Source organism: Pteropus medius, unplaced genomic scaffold, assembly GCF_902729225.1.
Source record: "Pteropus medius unplaced genomic scaffold, Ma_sr-lr_union100, whole genome shotgun sequence".
In the NCBI taxonomy this organism is placed as follows: domain Eukaryota; kingdom Metazoa; phylum Chordata; class Mammalia; order Chiroptera; family Pteropodidae; genus Pteropus; species Pteropus medius.
Genome location: NW_024349797.1, coordinates 20,800,209 through 20,820,199, shown reverse-complemented (window position 1 = coordinate 20,820,199; position 19,991 = coordinate 20,800,209). Strand labels below are relative to the sequence as shown.

At 61.9% G+C, this 19,991-nt stretch overlaps 1 protein-coding gene across 2 annotated transcripts in view; it reads left to right on the top strand.

Moving 5' to 3' along the window:
• The window catches only part of CCDC85C (coiled-coil domain containing 85C), a 75,283-nt gene extending 56,028 nt beyond the window's left edge, over nt 1–19,255 (top strand). The window contains exons 2-7 of one of the 2 annotated variants that reach the window (XM_039884191.1): nt 299–372; nt 5,936–5,971; nt 9,480–9,584; nt 14,204–14,299; nt 15,235–15,333; nt 16,112–19,255. In XM_039884191.1, coding sequence (XP_039740125.1) covers nt 299–372; nt 5,936–5,971; nt 9,480–9,584; nt 14,204–14,299; nt 15,235–15,333; nt 16,112–16,201 — 500 coding nt within the window. In that variant the 3' untranslated portion in view covers nt 16,202–19,255. The remainder of the gene's footprint in view (nt 1–298; nt 373–5,935; nt 5,972–9,479; nt 9,585–14,203; nt 14,300–15,234; nt 15,334–16,111) is intronic. The other variant, XM_039884192.1, reaches the window with a different exon arrangement.
• Nucleotides 19,256–19,991: the final 736 nt, after the last annotated feature.

The window sequence follows — 19,991 nt, the reverse complement described above, 5'->3', positions numbered from 1 at the left end:
GAAATTTGTCACTGACCTGTGTTCCTGAACTTGGAAGCGTGAATATTTGGGCTAAGAAATAGTTTCTCTTGATAAATAAACAATTAACAAATACAGTGGGGGTAAAAAAAATGTCCCTGGTTGTGGGGTCCCATCAGGGGAGTGTTGGGGAGGACTCATTTTGGACCCGAGGCATCGCGGAGGCTGAGGGCGTCGGCCCGGGACGCCCCTCATCTCGCTTCTGCAGGGGGTGTGGGGAGGGCAGCTCTCCCGCTGGAGACCAAGTTAACGTGCCCCCCACATTCCCGTGTCATTGCAGATCCCTCGTCCACTTACATCAGACAGCTGGAGTCGAAGGGAAAGCTGCTGGAGAGTGACAAGCTCCCCGCACAGGTAGGCCAGCTGGGGGAGGACTCGGGGACCGTGCCCGTCGCACCTGAGGGCCAGCCTGAGCCTTCCACCCGCCCACCGCTCCTGTGTCCACCTCGTCCCAGCTTCCCTGGGCTCCTTTCCCCTTCATGCCCGTCGCCTGCCACCGCCAGCCACTTCTGCCCCAGGTCACCTCCTGGGACGCCGGCACCTAGCCCTTGCTCCACAGCCTCTGGGGTTCCCGCTGTCACATCCTTCCACTGTCTGCCCTTCAGTGGTCTGCAAGGTCCGTGGGGGTGCCACTGGGCCTGTCCCAGAGATGTCGCAGACGGGAATGGGCCACTTGCTTTGCCCCTGTGACAGCTGGGTGACTCAAGGCCGGAGAGGCAGGCTGGCACGGTTCCCCCAGACCCACATGGGGAACTCCCTTCCCTGGTCAGGGTCCACCTTCCTCCCTCTGAGCCTGGCTGGTGCCGACAGGCAGATGAGGCCGTGTGTCGTCCCGTCACGTCCCCAGCGCAGGGGCAGTGGGGGAGGGCAGTGCAGGCTGAGAGGCAGAGCAGGGCACGGCCGCTGCAGCGTGGCGGGGCCTTTCCTGCTGGGCGTGGGGCAGTGATGGGAGGCCGTGGTCAGCCTCCGGCCAGGGTTCAGGGGACTGGTTGGCTTGGCTAACCCCTCTAGCCTCTCATCCCCTTGTACCCATTCCTGGCTTAATCTCCCCTTCCCCTCCCCGGCCACACTCTGGTTCAGAGCCGGGATGCCCAGAGTGTTTCTCTGGGAACCAGCCCCAGGGGAGGTTCAGCTGCCTGGCCCCGGTTGCTAGGGGACCGGTGGGCTTGGCGCCACTGCCTGCTCAGGGAGCCCGCGGCACCCTCTCTGCCTGCCGGGCGGCTGCTGGGGGCTCACTGCCCAAGCGTGAGCACAACCCCCGCGCATCGCTCCTACTGGGGCCTTGTGGATAGTTCCCGCAGCTCTGCAGGACTCGGCAGAGTGCAGGGTACAGGTCTGTGGTCCCCCTGACTCCGCACCCCCCTCAGGTGCCGAGCCAGGCATTGAATTATATGGGTGGTTTCGTGACTCTGTGTGGGGGTTTAAGGTCCCGCATGGTGGAAGGGCATGCCCACAAGCCACGCTGGCCCCTCGAGGCTGGCAGGGTGGGAGGGGCTGGGGAGTGGGGTAGGCTGTGGGAGCTGTGGGCAGAAGTGATTGATACAGGGAGTCGGGGGTGGTGAGGCAGCATTAGGGCTCAGGAGCAGGTGCCCGTCTGGTGGCCGAAGCTTCAGGCAGGTGGGGTGGTGGCCGTGCGAGTCTCCCCCATCTGTCCATTCTTTGCCCATCGCTCCTGGGAGAGCAGGATGAGAGCTCAAGGCGCGAATTTGGGATGCTGTCTGCAGCATTGTCCCACGGTCCAGCTGGAGCAGTGCTTGTGGCCCTGTCTCTACAAGGACAGAAGTGTCCCTGATCCTGTGGCCTCTGCTCTCCTGGACCACATTGTCCCACTGGGAAAACACACCCCAGTTCCAAGTCGGGGACTGGGACTTGTGGAAATGTGCACACGCTCAGCCCCCCGCGCCCATGTGTGCAGAGGGGGAGGGGGACAGGGGCCCTGTGTCTGCGGCATTAGGGGGACAGCAGCTGCCTGGGCGTGAGTGTCTTGGCCTGGAGGCAGCAGTGGGTTCTGGCCCCACCTGTGCCCATGGCGGGGCCAGGCACGCCAGGCACAGACACCGTCGGATGGGGCTGGCGGGCTGCAGGCAGTTAGATTGGGACTTAGGGCCAGGACCGTGTTTCTGCCCACTTGTGGCTGGGACAGGAGAAGCGCTGAGAACTCAGAGCCCACCCCGTGTGGAAGGTCCCAAGTGTCTAATTTCTGTAGAACTTCTTTCTCCTCGAAGGAAGCCTAGTGAAGCTGAGCTGCTCAGGTAGCAGCTGTGTGTTCGGGCGTGTGTCGTGGTGGGCAGCCACCCCTCCTCCTCAGCAGGGACTCTGCTGGTGGGCCGGGGCCTCGCCGAGGGTCTCTCAGTGAGTGGGTGTCAGGGCTACACCCAGAGTGCCGGGAGGAAGGCAGCCGTGTGGCACAACGCCATGGCCTCGCTGGTGCATTGCGACCACCCACCCTCGTCTCGCCCTCGACCTGCAGGCAGGACAAGCACTCAGGAGCTGCTGGCTTTGGCAGGCGTCTCCAGGTTCACCCACGGGGCTCCTGCTGCCCCTGCCAGCCACCGTCACCAGAGCTTGCCCTTGAAAGTGGGTGGGTGTCGCTGGCCTTGGAGGAGGGCCGCCCCCTCCCTGCAGGCTTCTCGGTGGTAGTTCACACCTTGCTTGCCTTCGGGGAGGTTTCACACGGAGGGCAGCTCAGGTGGACCAGCCTTATAAGGATCCTCAAGCCGCTTCTCGTCCCTGTTTGCTCACCTATAAAATGGACACCCCGAGGATCCCTCTGCTGTGCGCATGGCCCTGGGGTGTAGGGCTGACCAGGCAGAGACCTGCAGTCAGGGAGCTTGCTGTCCAGTCTCACACCTGTCCCAGCCAGCAGGACTCACGTGCACAAGGGGGCTGCTGGAGGACAGCGGAGGTGGGGAGAGCCCCATGATCAGGGCTTGGCCCACGGCGAGAGTACTGGCCTTATTGTAAGGGGGTCCCATAAGTCATGGGCTCCCCCCTCAGGAATGGCCTCCTGCCGACAGCCTTCCCAGTCACCCCCAAGTGGCTCTGTGCTTGCTCTGAGCTCTCGCCCTGTGGGCTGCCCGCCCTCACTGGTAGGGTGTTGAATCCTCCCTTGGGGAACCTGGTCCTCACCCCTGCTGGACTGTCAGCTACTTAAGCACTGGGCTGTAGAGTCTGAGTGGCCAAGTCTGCATCGCCAGTGCTCAGCTCAGCTAGACCAGGTGGATGCATTTTGAAGAGCCCCTGGCTGCCCCCTCACCCCACCCCACCCCCAACCTGGAGTCCTAGGCCAAGAGGGGAAGCTAGTTCCTGCCCAGAATAAGGAAGGTCTGTTCAGCCAAGGGCGAGCTGCTTTATAAGATAGTGAGAGTATCATCTTTGGAGGTAATCAAGTGATGGCTGGATGACCATGATTGGGAATCTTGAAGAACGAGATTGCCGCTGTGGATGGGATTCCGACCTTGGCCTCATGAGCTCTGGCTTGTGCGATTTTACGATTCTGGCACTTACGTCTTGTCGCTGACATCGAATTGCGTGGACACCTCCAGCTCTGTGCAAAGTAGGGGATCTGCCTGTTGGCAGAGAGCTGGAGAGCAATATTATTCTTTTAACTGTCTTAAGGGGACGTTGCTTTGGGGTTTGGGTGGGAGGGCAGAGGGCCCGTCGGATTCCCACTTCCCACTGCCCACCCCCTTCCCCCATGGCCTCTACTTAACTCCAAAATAGCTTTAATTAGAACCGTGCCGGAGCGTTCGCAGACCGCGTTACTGTGTTGCCGTTCACATTTTCTTTCTCTTGCCGGCCTTAAAATTTCATCAACACAGCTGCTTCCTCTGTGGTGATTCATCTCGAGCCCCCGTACACGTTATTATTTTTCCTGTGGATTCTCTGTGCCCGGTCGGGCTGGGGTGGGGGGGCGGCTGTAATGGATGCTGGGGACTCAGCTCTGTCTTTTCCTCGGTTCACGCCCCTGCTGGGCTGATAAATGAAGCCTCTGTGTGTGCTCAGAAGCCAGCTTTACAAAGGCGCAAGAAGCTTGCAATGCTGTGTCACACTGGGCAAGCAGGCGGCCATCTGGGGGAGTGCAGGCAGTGGTCCAGGTCTGTGACTGAACAGCCCCCAGCCTGCCTGCCTCACCCCCCACTCCCCCCGTCCTGCTGTGCCACACTGGTGGCTGAATGCTCAGGCTGGAAGCGACCCCAGGATTTACACCAAGCGCAGATGGGGAAACTGAGGCCTAGGCGGAGCAGGATTTCCTGGCTGGGATGGTCGTATTAGTTTGCAAGGGCTGCTGCAACACAGAACACGTACTGGGCTCACGGTTCTGGGGGCCGGAAGTCCAGGATCAGGGTGGGTGGAGATGGTTCCTTCTGAGGCCGGGAGGGAAGGCTGTCTCCCGGGCCTCTCTCCGTGGCTTGTCACGGCCACCTTCTCCCTGTGTCCTCACACAGTCTTCCCTCTGCGTGTGTCTGTGTCCCTTTTATGAGGACACTGGTTGTCTAGGATTAGGGCCCACCTTGATGACCTCGCTTTAACTTGGTCACCTCTGTAAAGACCCATCTCCAAATAGGTCACAGTGTGAGGTCCTGGGGGTTAGCACTCCCCCACAGTTCAGCCTGCAGCAATGCTGTGTCGTTCGCCGGGGCCCTGGACAGTGCCTGCACCGGCCCTCACCTGCCGTGTCACCATAGGCAAAAGTCCGTGTTCCTGGCGCCTCGGCTTTCTTCCCTGTGAGACGGGGACGATGGCGAGGCCACCCCATCGCGTGCAGCACTGAACGGAGCCCGCGTCTGGGGAGCGCCTTGGGTGGTGGCTGACCGCTCACCTTCTTCTGGTCCCAGGGGACTGTGTGCCACTTACCATCTGGGTGGCATTGGGCCAGCGGCTTAGCCTCCCATGTGCAAAACCGGGACCCTAGTGGTGCCGGCCGCAGGATTAAAGGGCAGGTCATTGGCGACACCAGGGCTGGGGCTGGCCAGCGGCACCGACAGAGCGGGTCGATCACTGACATCGCCCGTGGGCCACCTGGCAGCTGAGTGTCCTTCTTGACCCCAGTTTACGTGCAAGAGGCCTGGAAGGTGGGTGGGGTGCTCAGATCCATGCAGCCGCGGTGGGGTTTGGATTTTGCAAGCCTGTGCCCCATCCAAAGGGGCCCCCCTCTTTCCTTGGAGGGGACCCATGCGAGGGTGACGGCTACTGTGGAGGGGACCTCGTCCACAAGCCACCCGTCACAGGCCTCGAGGTCTGAACAGTACACCCAGGTTTGGAAAATGGGATCGAGGGCCAGAAACTGCGTGGGGAGGGGGGGCAGTGCCAGCTGCGGGAAAGTGACAGTAGCTGCCCGTTAACCACATGCAGGTCTCCGCTGCCCCATTTGAGTGCTTATTAGAAAGAACCTTCTGGGCCCCCAGCTATGTTCTTGGTAGCCTGCAAATGAGTTCTCTTAACATTGAAAAAGAAAAAGGGAGTAAATCTGTTCGGTGCTCCCAGTCGGCTCCTGTGAAGGCCCTGAGGACAGAGCGGGGGCCAGTGGGGGCCCGTTCCGTTGGGGCCTCTCCCAGCTGGCTGGATCTGGGGGTGTCTCCAGGCCCGTGCACCCCACCCCGCCCTCTCAGAAGGGCTGCTTTTCTCTCTAAGGGTAGCCACATTCTGGTGTGAGCCTTGTGGGCCTGTGAAGGGTCAGGCCCCAGTGCCAGTGTGTGGCCCATGTGGTCAGTCCTTGTTAAATCTGGAGTTTTAAAATCATAAGGCTCCTGTGAGGTGCCTCGGGGACCCCCTGCCCCAGCCTGTGGTGTGGGAAAACCACTCCGGCCAAGCTGCGGTCCTGGTGGCTTTGCGCTGACGGGTGTCCAGGGTCGGGGGGCAGGGTGACGGGCACGGCTGGCGTTTGCTGGGTGACACTGCTTCTCTTCCCTTCCAGCTGCCCCACCCTTACGTCCGGAGGAGCTGGCTTCAGGTAGAGCTGCCTGGCGGGGCTTGTGTGCCGTGGTGTTCGGGGTGGGGGCGGCTGCCTTGAGGGCTGTGTGATACTCTGTCTGCTCTGGGTCCCTGCACTTCGGACCCCTCCTGTCCCTTTTGGGAGCTGACCACCACCCATGGGGCCCTGGTTCTGCCTTTAGAGTCTTTAGAGTCTTCCCGGGACCTGCCCCGCCTCTGAGCTGGCGTCAGTTTTCAGCTTTACAAAATGACAGGAAGAGCCTGAGGGAGTATTGCTCTCCTCCCCCCGGCCCCCGCGGTGCTCCACGCCTCCCTGTTCCCTCCCTACCTGTGAGGGCACCAGGGGTAGTCACTGTCATCTCCACTCTGCAGCGAGGGCCCCAGGTGCATCGTGGGAGGAGGGATTTGCCAAGGCCACCTGAGTTAGCGGTGGCTCTCAGCTGGCCCAGGAGGAAGGAGGCACCCCTGGGACCTGGTGCTGTGCTCCCACCCTGCCGAGGGACGCTGGAGGTGGGCGTTACCGAGACACTCACCCGTCCCTGCGCCAGGATGGCCCCCTCTGAGGGGTTCCTGCCCCTGGTCACCACATACGAATTGGCCCAGGGTCCTGGGTGTGGGGTTCTGAGCGGTCACCTGCGGGCAGACAGCTGGGCAGGGAACTGGGTACCCCTGTGTCGGTGTTCACCCTCGAGCCCCCGCCCTTAGTCAGGTGCCACCTCCCCGCCAGGGAGCACACAGTAGGTGCTTCTCGCACACAAAACTGCTGCAGCAAGATGTCCCACGCAGGGGGCCAAAAGCCCCTTGGGAGTAGGAAGGAGGGGCGAGAGTAGCTGCCCTGAAGTGAACCCCGAAAGGGGACCTGCCCGCAGCGGCCGGTCACCCAAACGAGGAGCCCCACGTGGACGGGTGGGGCGGGGCTTCCTTTCCTCCGTGCCCGCCCGCAGCCGTTTCTTTTCCGCTCCTGGGAGTACGGGGGTGGCCCCAGGGGACCCCCCCACAGCTCGGCAAGCGGGAGCCCCTGGTGGGGAGGCGGTGGCATCTGCAGCAGCGCAGAAGCTGGGAGACGCCGGGGGTGGCCTGAGTTCACGCCTGGAGCACCAGGCTGGTGGCTCGGAGCCGGGCAGCATCGTAGCAGCGGCGCTGGACAGAGCCGGTGTCCTTCACGGCGGCCTCCTGCGTCGCCGTCCCGGGTCCCGCTCCTGGTCCAGCACTCTCTGCTGCCCTCGGGCCTGGGGACTGGACGGGGCGGGGGCGCGAGCTGCTTTTGTAGCACTGGGTCTCGTGTCTGTCCCTTTTAAGGATTTGGGCAGTGGCGCCCCAGCTCCTGCCTCGTGTGTGTCGTGTGTGTCAGACCCCGTCTCCCACATTAGGGGGCTTCCGGTGGGAGGCGTCCTCTCCTGGGGAGCGGCAGTGCCCCCGTGCCCCGAGGTGCCGGCCCAGGCGCCCTGAAGGCCATTCCAGCCGCCCTCCCCACAGCAACGAAGACCTCGGGATTTCCTTCTTCCAGGGCACCAACAGGCAAACACCAGGATTTTTAATTTGGGTTTAAGTGCAATTATGGTTCTTTTCGATGCGTCATTAGCCACATGGCCCCTAATGAGAGATTGTGCATTTCCCCGCCAGCTTTGAGCCTTGCTGGTAAAATTCTGCGGACGTGCAATTATTTATAGATGATCCCCAAAGGCAGGGGTGGGAAGCGATGCTGCTGATTAACCCCCCGCCTCCCACCCCTGTACACACACCTCCTCCCAAGGAAACCGGCCCGGGTGAGGAAGGTACAACACGCCGGTGTTCTGAGTAGCAACACGTGGCCTGCTTTGGAGCCCACTTGGTCCAGGGCCAGAGAAGCTGGGAGGAGGCGAGACTGAGTCCACAGCAGAGTCTAGATGGTGGGTGTGTAAGGACAGGACAGTGCCCAGCTGCCCTGGTCCAGGGGCAGGGGAGAGCGGTGGCCCAAATTCCTGGTTTGTAGCCAAATGAACGTGGGCGTGTGTGTGCGTGTGTGCGTGTGTGTGTGTGTGTGTGTGAGTGTGGCCGGTCCAGGCCTTACACCTGGTCTCTCTGAGCCTTCTCTGGCCACCTGAGATGCCAGATGGGGGTGTCTCTGCAGAAGGGCGTCAGGGCAGGTGAGGGTCCAGTGGCACCTGGCGTGGACGTCCAGTGTGTTTGGGTTTAGAACCCAGCACATACTCTGTTGGGCAAGATTTTATACTGTTATAGAGACTTTGCCAGGAAAACAATTCTGTTTGGGATTTTCGTCTCCTGTGGAGCTGGGGGTGCCTTCCCCCAGGAGAGACAAGCTGGGGAGTGGTGAGTGAGAGCTGGGTGACGGGCTGGGTGGGGGCTGCAGCCTCTTTCTCTCTGGTGCCTGGTGGCGGGGGTGGCCCCAGTTGAGAGGACCCCTGGCTGGGCCAGGGAGCATTGATGCACCACGGGCTCCCACACCTCTGGTGGACCCAAGCACAGCCATGATGAGGGGCATGACAGTCCATTTCAAGATCGAAGGCCGTGCCCAAGTCTCCCTGGTGAGACCCTGCCACACTTTGGGGGCCACCGTGATGGTGGGGATGAGGGGCCCCCAGGCGTGGCTGCTGTGTCGGTCCTGCCCAGGTTTGTGTGGGTGACTCCGCAGCCTGCCATTTATGGGACAGTCCCCTGCGATTCATCTGCCCAGCACAGTCCCCTCAGTTCCTTTGGAGTAGAAGAGGGTGGTTGGGCCAGTTACTGGCTCCTGCTCAGCGGGCGGCCTGGGCGGGGTAGAGTGCGAGCCCTCCTCTCCCTCTCTGGGCCCCAGCCCCAGCCCCAGCGTCTGGCAGGGGTTGCTTTGCCCTGAAGGCAGCCACCTAAGGCCAAAGGAGTGTGTTTCCATTCATTCATTCATTCGCTCACTCGTACAATCATTCACCCCCCTCCTTGCCTCCCTCCCGAGCGCTCCCTGGGCCTCAGTTCTGAGCCCACCTTACTCTGGTTCCCCTGGATACAGAGGCGTGAGACTCGGGGTCCCGCTTTGGGAGCTTGTCTGGCGGAGGCTGACAGGCACCCTGAGCAGAGCGCTCTGACGGGCTCACCCGGTATCGAGCCCCAGCACCCGTGGGAGGCGGGAGGACTTTCCTGTGGATCTGGCCCCAGGCCTGGAGAGGGGGTGCGGGGAACCCACGTGGCGGAGGCTGGAGCAGAGGAACGAAGGCTGTGGGGAGACCCACGCCCTCCTCCCCTCCCCCCCTCATCTGTTTGTCCAGTGGGTCAACAGCATGTATGCAGCACGCAGTGGGGAGCACACAAAGGCCCCGCTGCTGGCACCTGCTGGGATGGGATGTAGGGGCTCCAGCGGGGTCGGGATGCGGGGTGCATGGCCTCTAAGCTGGTGCCCAGACCAGACGGCAGCCGTGAGGGACGGAGCAGCTGCCAGGGCCCGGGTGGGGGTGTCTTGTCCCTGGCGGGGCAGGGGGCAGCAGTTCCGAAGGGGTGCAATCCGCGTGCCCTTGGCCGGCCCCCCGCGTCTAACCTCTCCCCCTCCTCTGCCGCAGGCCGGCCCCGGGGAGTTCCGGACGCTGCGGAAAGGCTTGTCCCCGTACCACTCGGAGTCCCAGCTCGCCAGCCTGCCCCTCTCCTACCAGGACTCCCTGCAGAACGTGAGTGCCTCTCCGCCGGCAGCCCGCTGTCCCCGTGTGGGCCTGGCGCCTCGGAACCCTTGGTCCCCGTTCCAGCCGAGGGGCGAGGCTCAGGCTGGTGGTGACGTGCCTGGGCCGTGGACAGTCCGTGGCCGAGCAGTTTGGGGCCCTCGCTTCTGCCAGAGCCGCTTCAGGTCGGTGGGGGGGACAGTGGTTCGAGGCGCAGCCGTCCTCGTCCCTCGGCCGTCTTCCCTGACCCTCCCGGGAAGGGACCTGGGCTCCCTGCCTGGCCGTCGGAGGCTTGTAAGGGCCCAGCGTGGCAGTTAGAGGTGGCGGCCAACTCGGGATGACATTGTGGCAGCCCAGGGCGGTGTCCAGAGGCCATGAGAGCAGCTGCCCAGGCGCAGCCACCCTGCTGCTGTGCACGTGTCACTCCTCAGACACATCGCGGACGGGGTGCAAGCTAGCGCTGGGGTTGGGGCGGGGCTGGGTGTATACATGTGGGGGACACCACCCCAGGCTCTGCGACCGTGTGGGTGTGAACTTCAGTTATCTACAGGGGCCTCCAGGGTTATCCTGGCCCTGAAGGGAAGGGAGGGGTGGCCTGGGCCCCCCGGGAGGTGGACGGCTAGCTCAGGACTGCTCCCTGGGGTGAATGCCTCCCTCAGACCTGTGTGACATCCTGTGCAGAATGCACAGGTCTCTAGGGGCAGAGAGCCCACGCGTGATTGCCCAGGGGCGCGGAGCGGGGCAGAAGGAGGAGAGATTGCTAATGGGTACGGGGTTTCTTTTTGGGGTGACAAAAATGTTCTCTCGTGATGATCGCACACGTCTGTGAATATGCGAAAAACCGCTGCCCAAGAAGCCCTTTCCCTCCTGGGCTCTGAAGATGATCATAATCGGAATGACCGCGTTCGTGGAGTGTCCGCTAGTGCCCTCCGTGCACGTAAGCCTCACAGCAAGGCAGGGTCCCTAACTGTCCCCGTGAACGGTTGAACAGCAGGCCTCAGGTCGTCCTGCAAGGTGGCCAGGTGGGCCTGGACCCTCGCCCCGGGGGGGCCTGGCCTAGCTGTTTCCCCTGTGTCCCGGCCAGCAAGGACGAGCAGGGCGCCTCTGCGAAGCCTCGCTGGCCTCCATGCTGGCGGACGTGGGTGGCGCCGCCCCTGGCTGCCGGCCGAGCAGCCTGTTTCTCTTCAGAGGCGCTCGCACCTTCTCCAGGAGTGTAGCTGCTGACGCTGTGCAGGCGGCAGGGCCCGCTGACAGCAGATAATCCAAATATTTATCCAGGAGCCTGTGGCTGAACGAGGCTCCAGTCGCGTCAGGAGGAAAGGCCGTGAAACGCCGGTGATATCCGCAGGGGCGGCGGCTCCTCTGTTTCTTCATCCCCCGCCCCCCGCGTTCATTCTGACCGCCTGTGGGAACCCCGATGGCTAGTCGTGATGGTGTGCGCTTATCTAGAAGCCCCTCCAGTGGTCTGCAAACTGTAAAGTGCTGTGAGCCTGGCCGGCTGCTGTGATGCGTCAGGCCTCCGGGGTGTGAGCAGAGGGAGCCTGGGCCCGTGGGGGTGGGGCGGTTAGTGCCGGTGCCGGGCTGACCACAGGCCAGCAAGAGGCTCCACCGCAGCTGGGGGCAGGTCCCTGGGGTGGGTGGAGAGGGTTGGGGAGTCTTGAGGCAGCAATGGAGGGGCCGGGGCCAGGTGGAGGCTCAGAGGCCAGGAGGTCCACAGGTACCGCGCCCTTGCTGGGCCCTGGAGAGCCTATATCTTGGACGCTGCCAGGGGTGTAGGCTTTTCTACATGTGGGCATGTCTTCTGTAAGGCTACCTGCAGGTCCCAGGGGATGGCAAGGGCGATAGTCCACACGTCAAAGGGTCCCAAGGTGAAACAGGTGACTCTGTGGTGGGGACACCCCTTCTCTGCTGGGCTGGCTGTCCCCATTGTCCCCACCCTCATACCCACTGTGTTCTCCCATCCCCTGCCTCCTGTGTCCAAGGCCGAGTGTCTGCCCAGGGCCCCCCCCAGCTCCTTCCCACAAGGGTCACTGGCCCAGGTGGCTGTGGGGCAGGGTGCAAGGGCCTCTGCCTTGGGCTGCAGGGGGACCTCGGCTGGACCCTGGACTCAGGGCCCCATGGAAGGAGCTGTCACTGGCGCGAGGTGGTTTGCAGTCATCAGCCCCCTGAGAGGAGGATCCGGCTCTTGACAGCCGCCTGGGGGAGCTGGTCTCTCCGCTTCTGTTTTGTCGGTTAACTTGATTTTTAAGCATACAATTCAGTGGTTTTTAGCGTATTCACAAATTTGTGCAGTCCTCACAAGAGAGCATTTCTATCGCTCCCCAAAGAAGCTCTGTGCCCACTGGCAGGCCCTCCCCGCCCCTGGACCTTCTGCCCCTGTAGATTTGCCTGTTCTGGACATTTTCATGTAAGTGGAATCATGTGACAAATGATCGATCCTTTGTGACGTTGTGGTTTCTTTGGCTTTAGCTCAGTGTGAGGTCCGTCCACGGTGTGGCACGTGTCAGCACTTCATTTTTTGACTGTCAGATAATGTTCCATTGCGTGGACACACGTCCTGTTTATCCGTTCACCAGTTGCTACGCTCTTGGGTTGTTTCCGTTTTTTGCCCATTGTGAATGTGCTGCTGTGCACATTCCTGGGGGGACGTAGGCTTCCAGTTCTCTTGGGTACACACCGGTCTCCCCACTTTTGGCACCATCCCTGGAGTCTCACAGACCCAGTGTTGAGGCCCAGCCTCGTTGTTCACAAGCCTTGGCAAGTCGTCCAGCCTTGCTGTCCTGTCTGGGCAGCGGGGCGTAGAAAGGTAGCGTCTGCCCCGAGGGTTGGACTGACCACTCCATGGGCTGAGGGAGCTTGAGGTGGCTCCGGGCTCTGCGCTCCGTTGTCCCTCCACCACGGAAGGCCTTCCTGGTGAGCTGTGCTTGGGGATGCCCCAGAGGGGACGGTCCTGACTGCTTGTGATCACTCCCTGTGCACCTTGCTAGTCTCGTGGCGGCTTCATTTGCAGGATTCCGTTGACTTGCTGGCAGCCTGGTGAGGGGGGACCAGACGTGCTGCGTCGCGCAGCCTCCCTTGGCCACTCCTGGCCCCCCTCCTGCCTTTGCACCAGGAATCGGCCCCCTTTCAGAGCAGGTGGTTCAGGGTGCCCTGGGTGCAGACGGGACAGGAGGCCAGAGATGCCAAGGGCCAGGTGCCGTGCTGTATGTGTGTGGCTATCTCCCCCTCCTGGCCAGTGGGGGTAAGTGCAGCTGTCTGCCTCTTGTGCACCTGTGTGTGTGGCCTGCCTTCCACCTGCCCGGCCCCCAGAGCCCCCAGGTCTTTTTGGTTCCCCCATGTGACAGACCTGACCTGGCACCAGGGACCAGGCGGCCTGGGCTGCAGTTAGGGAAACAGCCGTCGGGCTGCGTCCCACACCCTGGGGCACAGGGACCCTTTCTGTTGTCCAGATGAAGAAACTGAGGCAGGTTTGGGCCCTGCTCAAGTCACAGCCAGCAGAGCCTTGCCCGTGCCCAGCCTTCCCTGACCGCGAGGCTGAGGGGCCCGGCCTCTGCGGAGCAAGCAGTGGGGTGAGTGGCGAGGCCCTGGGAGCAGGGCCAGGCCGAGCAGGCGGGTGGGGAGAGCCGGGTTTGGCTGCCGGGCAGAAGGTTCGGGCCCTGAGGGTCTCTGCACAGCATGTCTGATTGGGCAGGATCCCAGGGCGATGGCACTCAGCTGAGCTCCCCAGGTCGGTCCAGGTGCTGGAGGAGGCATCGGGCCCACTGATGGGAAGGAAGCCGAGATGCAGAGAAGGGAACGCAGCCTGGAGGTCTTCTCCGTGCCCACGTGCTCACTGGGACCTGCTGGTGTTTCTGTCTGGCTCCCTCAGGGCCGCTCCCAGCCTTCTCTGACCTCCTGACACCTCCTGGTCCCGGGGCTCCATCCCGGGGCTTTCTTGTCTGTGAGCTCCTTTAGTGGGGCCTGAGTCTGGGAGTCCCCCTGCAGCCTGAGGCAGAAGCCCTGCACCCTGGACACCTGGGCCAGTGTCCCTTGTGGGGAAAAGCTGGGAGGGGGGTGACCCTGGGCAGACACTCGGCCTTGGCTACAGGTGGACAGGTGCTGGGAGTCTGGACCCCTTCTTCGCATGGCTCGACCCCTGCCCCCTCCCCCAAAGGCTGCTGTGGGAGTTGATCCCCTAATTGCCAGTTAGTGTGTTTGCTGAATCAGGTGGCCAGGTAGCCAGGTGGTCAGACAGGGCTGGGAGGCAGGGCTCAGGGCTGGGAGAGACTCTGGGGGTGGGGGAGGTGGCGGTGGAGGTGAGTCGAATCACCCGCTGGTGGCTGGGGGAGCAGGAGGGGGCTTGGAGTCTGGCCACCTGGGGTTTGCTAGGTGGTCTTTGCCAGCCTCCATCCTCCTTTGCACAATGGACGGTGGACCTTCCACGTGTTCTGTGCAGAGGAGCCCGTGGGACGTGGTGGCGTCCAGGTGCTGCCCCTCGGCCTTGGCCTAGTCCTCTCCCCAGTCACCACCCATTTCTCCCTGCCCGGGCCCTAGCCCCACAGAATGGGGGACTTCGCTCACCATCAGACACACCTCTGGCCTCACCTGGGAGCCAGTCAGGGCGAGCTGAACCATGTGATTCCTTCCCACAGGGTCCAGTCTGTCCGGTACCTGAGCTGTCCTCGCCCCCCTCCACCGGCTACAGCCCTGCAGGACAGAAGCCCGAGGCTGTCGTGCACGCAATGAAGGTGAGGACCAGGCCTCACAAGCCTTTGGTAAGGTTGAGAGTGAAGCATTGGCTGAGCCTGAGGCTTCGACCAGCCTGTGCCAAGGAGGACACATGCTGAGGATGTTGACCATGGCCTCTAGCAGAGACAAAAGAAACCGTTTAAACTGGAAATAAAATGCCTGTGCATCTCTGAACTTGTGAGACTAGCTAGAAACTGCCCACCCGCACCCATTTCCCGCTCCCCCGGGAGCTTGCTCCCCGGAGTGCTGCAGGACCCCATATTTGCCTTTTCTGGGGCATCTGAGCAGCAAGGAGGGGCTTTCATCTCTGTGTTGGGGGCTGGGTAGCTGTGACTGCCTGGAACACTGCGGGAGGGACTCAGAGGTGCCAGGTGGTGGTGTCAAGTGTGTCACCTGTCTGCCATCCCTGCGCCTGGGAAACGGTGGCCTGGGGAGGTGGGCAGGCACTCCCTCAAGGTCAGAGTCATGGCAGGGTGAGGCTAGGACTTAAGTTCAGGCCTCCCAGGCCTAGTGTCCCCTCCAGGCACAGCTGCCGCCCCGCTCAGGCCTCTGCACCCTGGTCGCTTCCCCTGTGCGTGCACCACGGACACACACGCGCGCGCACACACGCGCGCACACACACACGCGCGCGCGCACACACACACACACACACACACACCCCCAGCACGTGCGTGAGTGGGCGCGGTCCTCAGTCCTCCTGCCCTCTGATCATGAGCTGGGGCCCTGGGTCGGCGTGAGCCCACCTGTCCGAGGACGAGCCCTGCTCCCAGTGGTGACCCAGCTTCAGCTCTGCCCCCAGTGGTGACACGGTGGTGCTGCTTTCCTTGTGTGGTGGCTACACTTGTCACTGGGGGGAGGGGAAAGGACCCAGTGAGGGAAGACGGCCCGCCGTGCAGGTCTCCAGGCCCCTGACCCTGGACCCCACTCCCCACAGGTCCTGGAGGTGCACGAGAACCTGGAGCGGCAACTCCCGGACAGCCGCGAGGGGGACCTGAGCGAGGAGGAGAAGGCCATCGTCCGTGAGATGTGCAATGTGAGGCGCTTCCTATGGGGCTGGGCCGTGGCGGGGGTCAGAGGGGGCGCCCTGGCCTGGCGCTGTGAGTGAGGTCACTCGCTGCCCTCCCGTGTGGACAGGCTGGCAGCCTGGAGGGCCGGGAGGAGGCGGTAGAGCGGGGAACTCTGGCCTGACCTCGCCCACTGCCCCGCTTCCCAGGGAATGGGGTCCCTGATCTCCGCAGGCCTGCCCCGGAAGTGTGCCCCTACCCCCTCGGGACTGGTCTGGTTCACCCCATGTGCCCCGGCCCTTGGGCCAGTCCCAGGTGTCTGGCTTCTGGCCTCCCAGCTGGCTGGTGCCCCTTGTGGCTGCTCAGGTGACGCAGGCAGGACCCTCCAGCCTGTGGGGCTGCAGGGCCGGGGCTGCTTTTGCTTGTGGAAGCCGGGAGACCCTCGCCTCCCGACCCACCGCACCAACGCGTGCCTGGACCCTTGCAGGAGCCAGCAGGGGAGGGTGGTTCACCGGGGCTGGGCCAGGGCCTTCCACGGGGTGGAGTGTAAACCCCTCTCTTGTGCTGCCTCCTGGGTCCCTGGGCCCCACTGGGCAGCTCGAGGCCGAGCCTGCGCCCCAGTGGCGACTCGCTCAGGATGACAGGCGTGGTCCACGAGGATGGATGTGCAAAGGCCTGGTCTCAGTGTCCCCGCCTGGCCCCGTGGCTCTGGGGATGTGGGGCGTGTTGCAGAGCAGCGAGGCGGCATGTGTGTGGCCGCGGTGGGCTTGGGGTGGGCGCCCCACTCACGCCTCCCCTCTGCCACAGGTGGTCTGGAGAAAACTGGGGGACGCCGCCAGCTCCAAGCCCTCCATCCGGCAGCACCTGTCTGGGAACCAGTTCAAGGGGCCTCTGTAGGCCTTTCCTCCACGGACATGGACTGTCCCTGCCCGGGGTCCCCAGAGGGAGCAGCAGGCCCTCTGGCCGAGCCACTGTCTTCTTCTCCTGTGATGAATTGTACATAGGACACTGCCTGCCATGGCCGGGCCCCCGCCTGTCACCTCTCACACACCAGCAAACAGGGGGACGAGAAGCCGCCGGCTGTTCCCTGCAGCACAGCAACCTGGACAGCGTCGTTCTCCCCCGGGGGCCTGATGACAACTGAAGGCTGCTCCAAGACGCCGGGCCCAGCAGCCATGCCAGCCAGGCTAGTCCCAGCCTTGGGGGAGGGGCGCCTCGTCCAGCCCGCCAGCCCCTGGCTGCCACCTGCACTAGACGGAGGCCACTGGCAGCTGGCTCCAACGCAGGGAGCAAGCACCCTCCTCACCCACGTGCTGTGACCTGACGCTGGCTAAGCACTGGGTCCCATGAGTCGCAGACCAGGGAACGCCCCTGCCCGTGGCTGGCTGGAGGCTCCTGAGGTTCTTCCTCTGGCCCCTATGCCCAGCTCCGTTGCTGTCAGCTGCTGCCTGTTTTTAGAGTCCATGCCCCCCGCCCGCCACCCCCACTCTGCAATGTCACCCTGTCCTGTGCCAGGTCGTACTTTATCTTTTCTGGTCCTTCCTTCCCAGTGCCTGAGGCATCTCCGTTCCATGATGGGCCAGGGAATGTAGGAAGGCCGAAGCAGAGTCCCTGGCTGAGTGCCCACGCCTCTCTCCGGAGGAGCAGCACCCGCCACAGCTGGGCCTCTGGCCGCAGTGACGAGTTCTGCTCTCCTTGGAAGGAGCCTGACCTGGCTCTGGCTTTAATGTGCTATGTGACCTTCAGCAAGTCACTCAGCCTCTCCAGGCCCCTGGTGCAAAACGAGGGCTCGGAAATTCTCTTAGCCATGTTTGTGGTTAGAGGCCATCAGCTGTCATCAGCCTGCGTCCTTGTTCACAGCATGTAAGCCCACAGGGGACACCTGCTGGAGAGGCCGACGGGGTGGGCTGGGGAGCGGAGGCCCACGCTGAGTCCTGCTGCCTTGCTGTCCCATCTGGTGGACAGTCCCCCCACCGAGCCTCAGGGTCCTCCACTGTCGAATAGGAGCATGAGGCCCCCTCGCAGGGCTCTGGGGGTCAAATGAGACCATTAGTGTAAATGACCATGTATAAACTGTAAAGAGCAGTAAGTAAATTTTACAATTTGTGTATAAGGAAAATGAGGCCCAGAGGGAGCAGGTGACCTGTGGCAGGTTACGAGTAAGATCCCAGAAGCTGGCAGGCAGGCAGGGACAGGCTGCTGGGAGCGCTCTGGAACGGCCCTGGCGTCCACTCGCTCTGTTCAGCCCTCGTCCATCATCCGACGTCCCCGTGCAGCGGTACCGAGGGCTGCATGCGACCTCACGCGGCCAGCCCCAGAGGTGGTTTTGCATCAGACGGGTGAGGGACAGGGACCAGGTGAGGAAGGGAACCAGGTAGGGGGCGGGAGAGGCTGCCCCGCTCCTCCCCCCCGCGGGGACTCTGAGGGTTCCCACTAGCTCTCTGCCAGTGGAGCCCTTGGGTCGCACACTCAGGGGAAGGGCTCCTGGCCCTCCATGTGCCCAGGGAGTGCTAGGCGGGTGCTGCCGACAGTGACAGGCGTGTCCCTCTTGCCCTCGGTGTTACAGGAAGCCGTGGGCTTTTTCTGGAAGGAACCTGCTGTCAGGTCAGGTGCTGAGCTCCCCGTCATGGGGTGCGCGCTTGGAGTAGGGTCATGATACTGGGCGATTCCTGCCCAGTGGGCAGTGAGCTGGGGTGCAGAGGCCCCCTCTGGCCTTAGAGTCCAGAGAACCACAGAGCAGCTGAGGGAGATGGGTCCATTTGGGGCGGGGACCAGTCTGGGAGCCCATTTGTCACGTTTGGATCAGGTTAGCTTTGCCATGACTGAAAAAAAGCAATAAGGAAGGGCTCCTGGCACCTGACCCAGGAAGAACAGCCCCGAAGTGACCTTTCTCCTCTGGGGGAAGTGACCCTGCCCCAGGCATCAGGTGGGGGATGTCCGCCAGAACTCTCCTGCCTGCCGTGGAGGCGGGACGAGCCAGGTGCCACGTCTCCTTCCTTCCCTGCCCGTGTCCCTGAGCCAGACTGCACAGGACGGCTTTCTACCACAGAACTGTACTGTGACAGTTGTCTTGCTCACATAAGCTGTTTCAAAAAAGCCAGCAGCACCTCTGCCTGACCCCACACATGGGGTACAGTGCGCAATTATAGGGGGAGCCTGTGGGCTGGGGGGGGGGCTCCGAAGGGCCTCGCCTCAAGGGCCAGCTCAGGGGAGTCCCAGCTCTACCGCTACAGGGCGCACGTAGGGTGATGCCGGGTGACCCGCCTCCCTTCTGAGGCCATGGTGGGGTAGGGGTGTTGCTGAACGGTGTCCTTTCCATAAAGGTCCCTTTCCTTTTCAAAACTCTGATCTCAGATCTTGAAGCCCACTGTGACTCCTAACTACACTGTGGCTTCAGGTCCCACTGTGATGGAGACCACCCTTCCGCCTCACCTGGGTGCAATCTGCTGAGCTCGTTTTTAGGGTGGTGTATCCTCACCCGAGTGATCAGCTAGGTCAGTGTTGAAAGAGGAAAAAAGTGACCTTTCATTTTTTTTCTTGAAAACTTGAGAGGAAACAAAATACTACTGATTTTTTTTTAAAGAAACAAACTGAATGCATGACTGCGGAGCGGTAGAGGTGTATATTTTTCATAATGTTGGGGAGATTCCGTGCTGCTTTCTGGAAAGGGCTGGAATGTCTGGTTCCTGACCCCGGGCCAGCAGCCACGCTCTATTTTCTGTAGGAAATAGAGGGCCAGCCCCTCCCCGGCTCCGGGCGTGGCTGGGAGTGGACGCCTGTGCCCATTTCTACCTTCTATTGAACCACTTTGATTTGGGGAGAGAAAAAGAAATAGAACTTTTTGATAGTGTGGTAAAAACATTGATTTGAACTATTTTAGTAAAAGGAGTACCAGAAGATGGTGATAGTGTATACTTTGCGCTAGATAAATAAAGGCTCTTTGCAAGCCTGTGTGTGGATGCACAGTGCGTGTTCTGGGTGGCGGGATCGCTGGGCAGAGGGCCCTGGCTCCTGGGGGCACCTCGGGTGGGCGTTCAGCAGGCACACAGCTCCCCTTCCTCCCACAGTGTGAGTGGTGGTGACCACTGTCACTCCAGTGGCCTCCGCCTGGTCACAGACCAGAGATGGCAAGGATTTCAGATCCGAACCACCTAACGCAGAAACTCGTCTATGCGGGCACACCTGACAGTCCAAACTGGTCTGGAATTCCAGGTCCCTCTAAAGAAAGCCAATGCACACGCATAGGGCATGGGAGACGTGCGCATGCGTGTGTATGTGTGCACGCGTGCGTGTATGCGTGGTCTGGCTGGCAGCGAGACTGCCCGGAGGGCTCTCCTTGCCCCCGCGGGGTCCTGAACGAGATCTGCTTCCAGACCCCACACCCAGAGGCCTCAGGCCGCGAGCCCCACCTTCGGCTGGCCGTAACAAAGGTTTCAGAGCTGACTTTATTTGGATAACTGACAGGAGTCTTGTTTGTAACCAAGGTGAAATTCACAGTTTGTTACAGTCACACTTAAAAAATATCTCTCTATACAGAAATCTGCAGATCGATGTAAACAGACATGACTTTCCAAGTATATTTTCCCCCTTCTCCCTGGAGGAAAGAAAAAAAAGCCACCCAACCAGGTAACCCCTTCGAAATAACTTTAATACAAAGAACGTAAATATCTAAATCAAAACAGTGGTT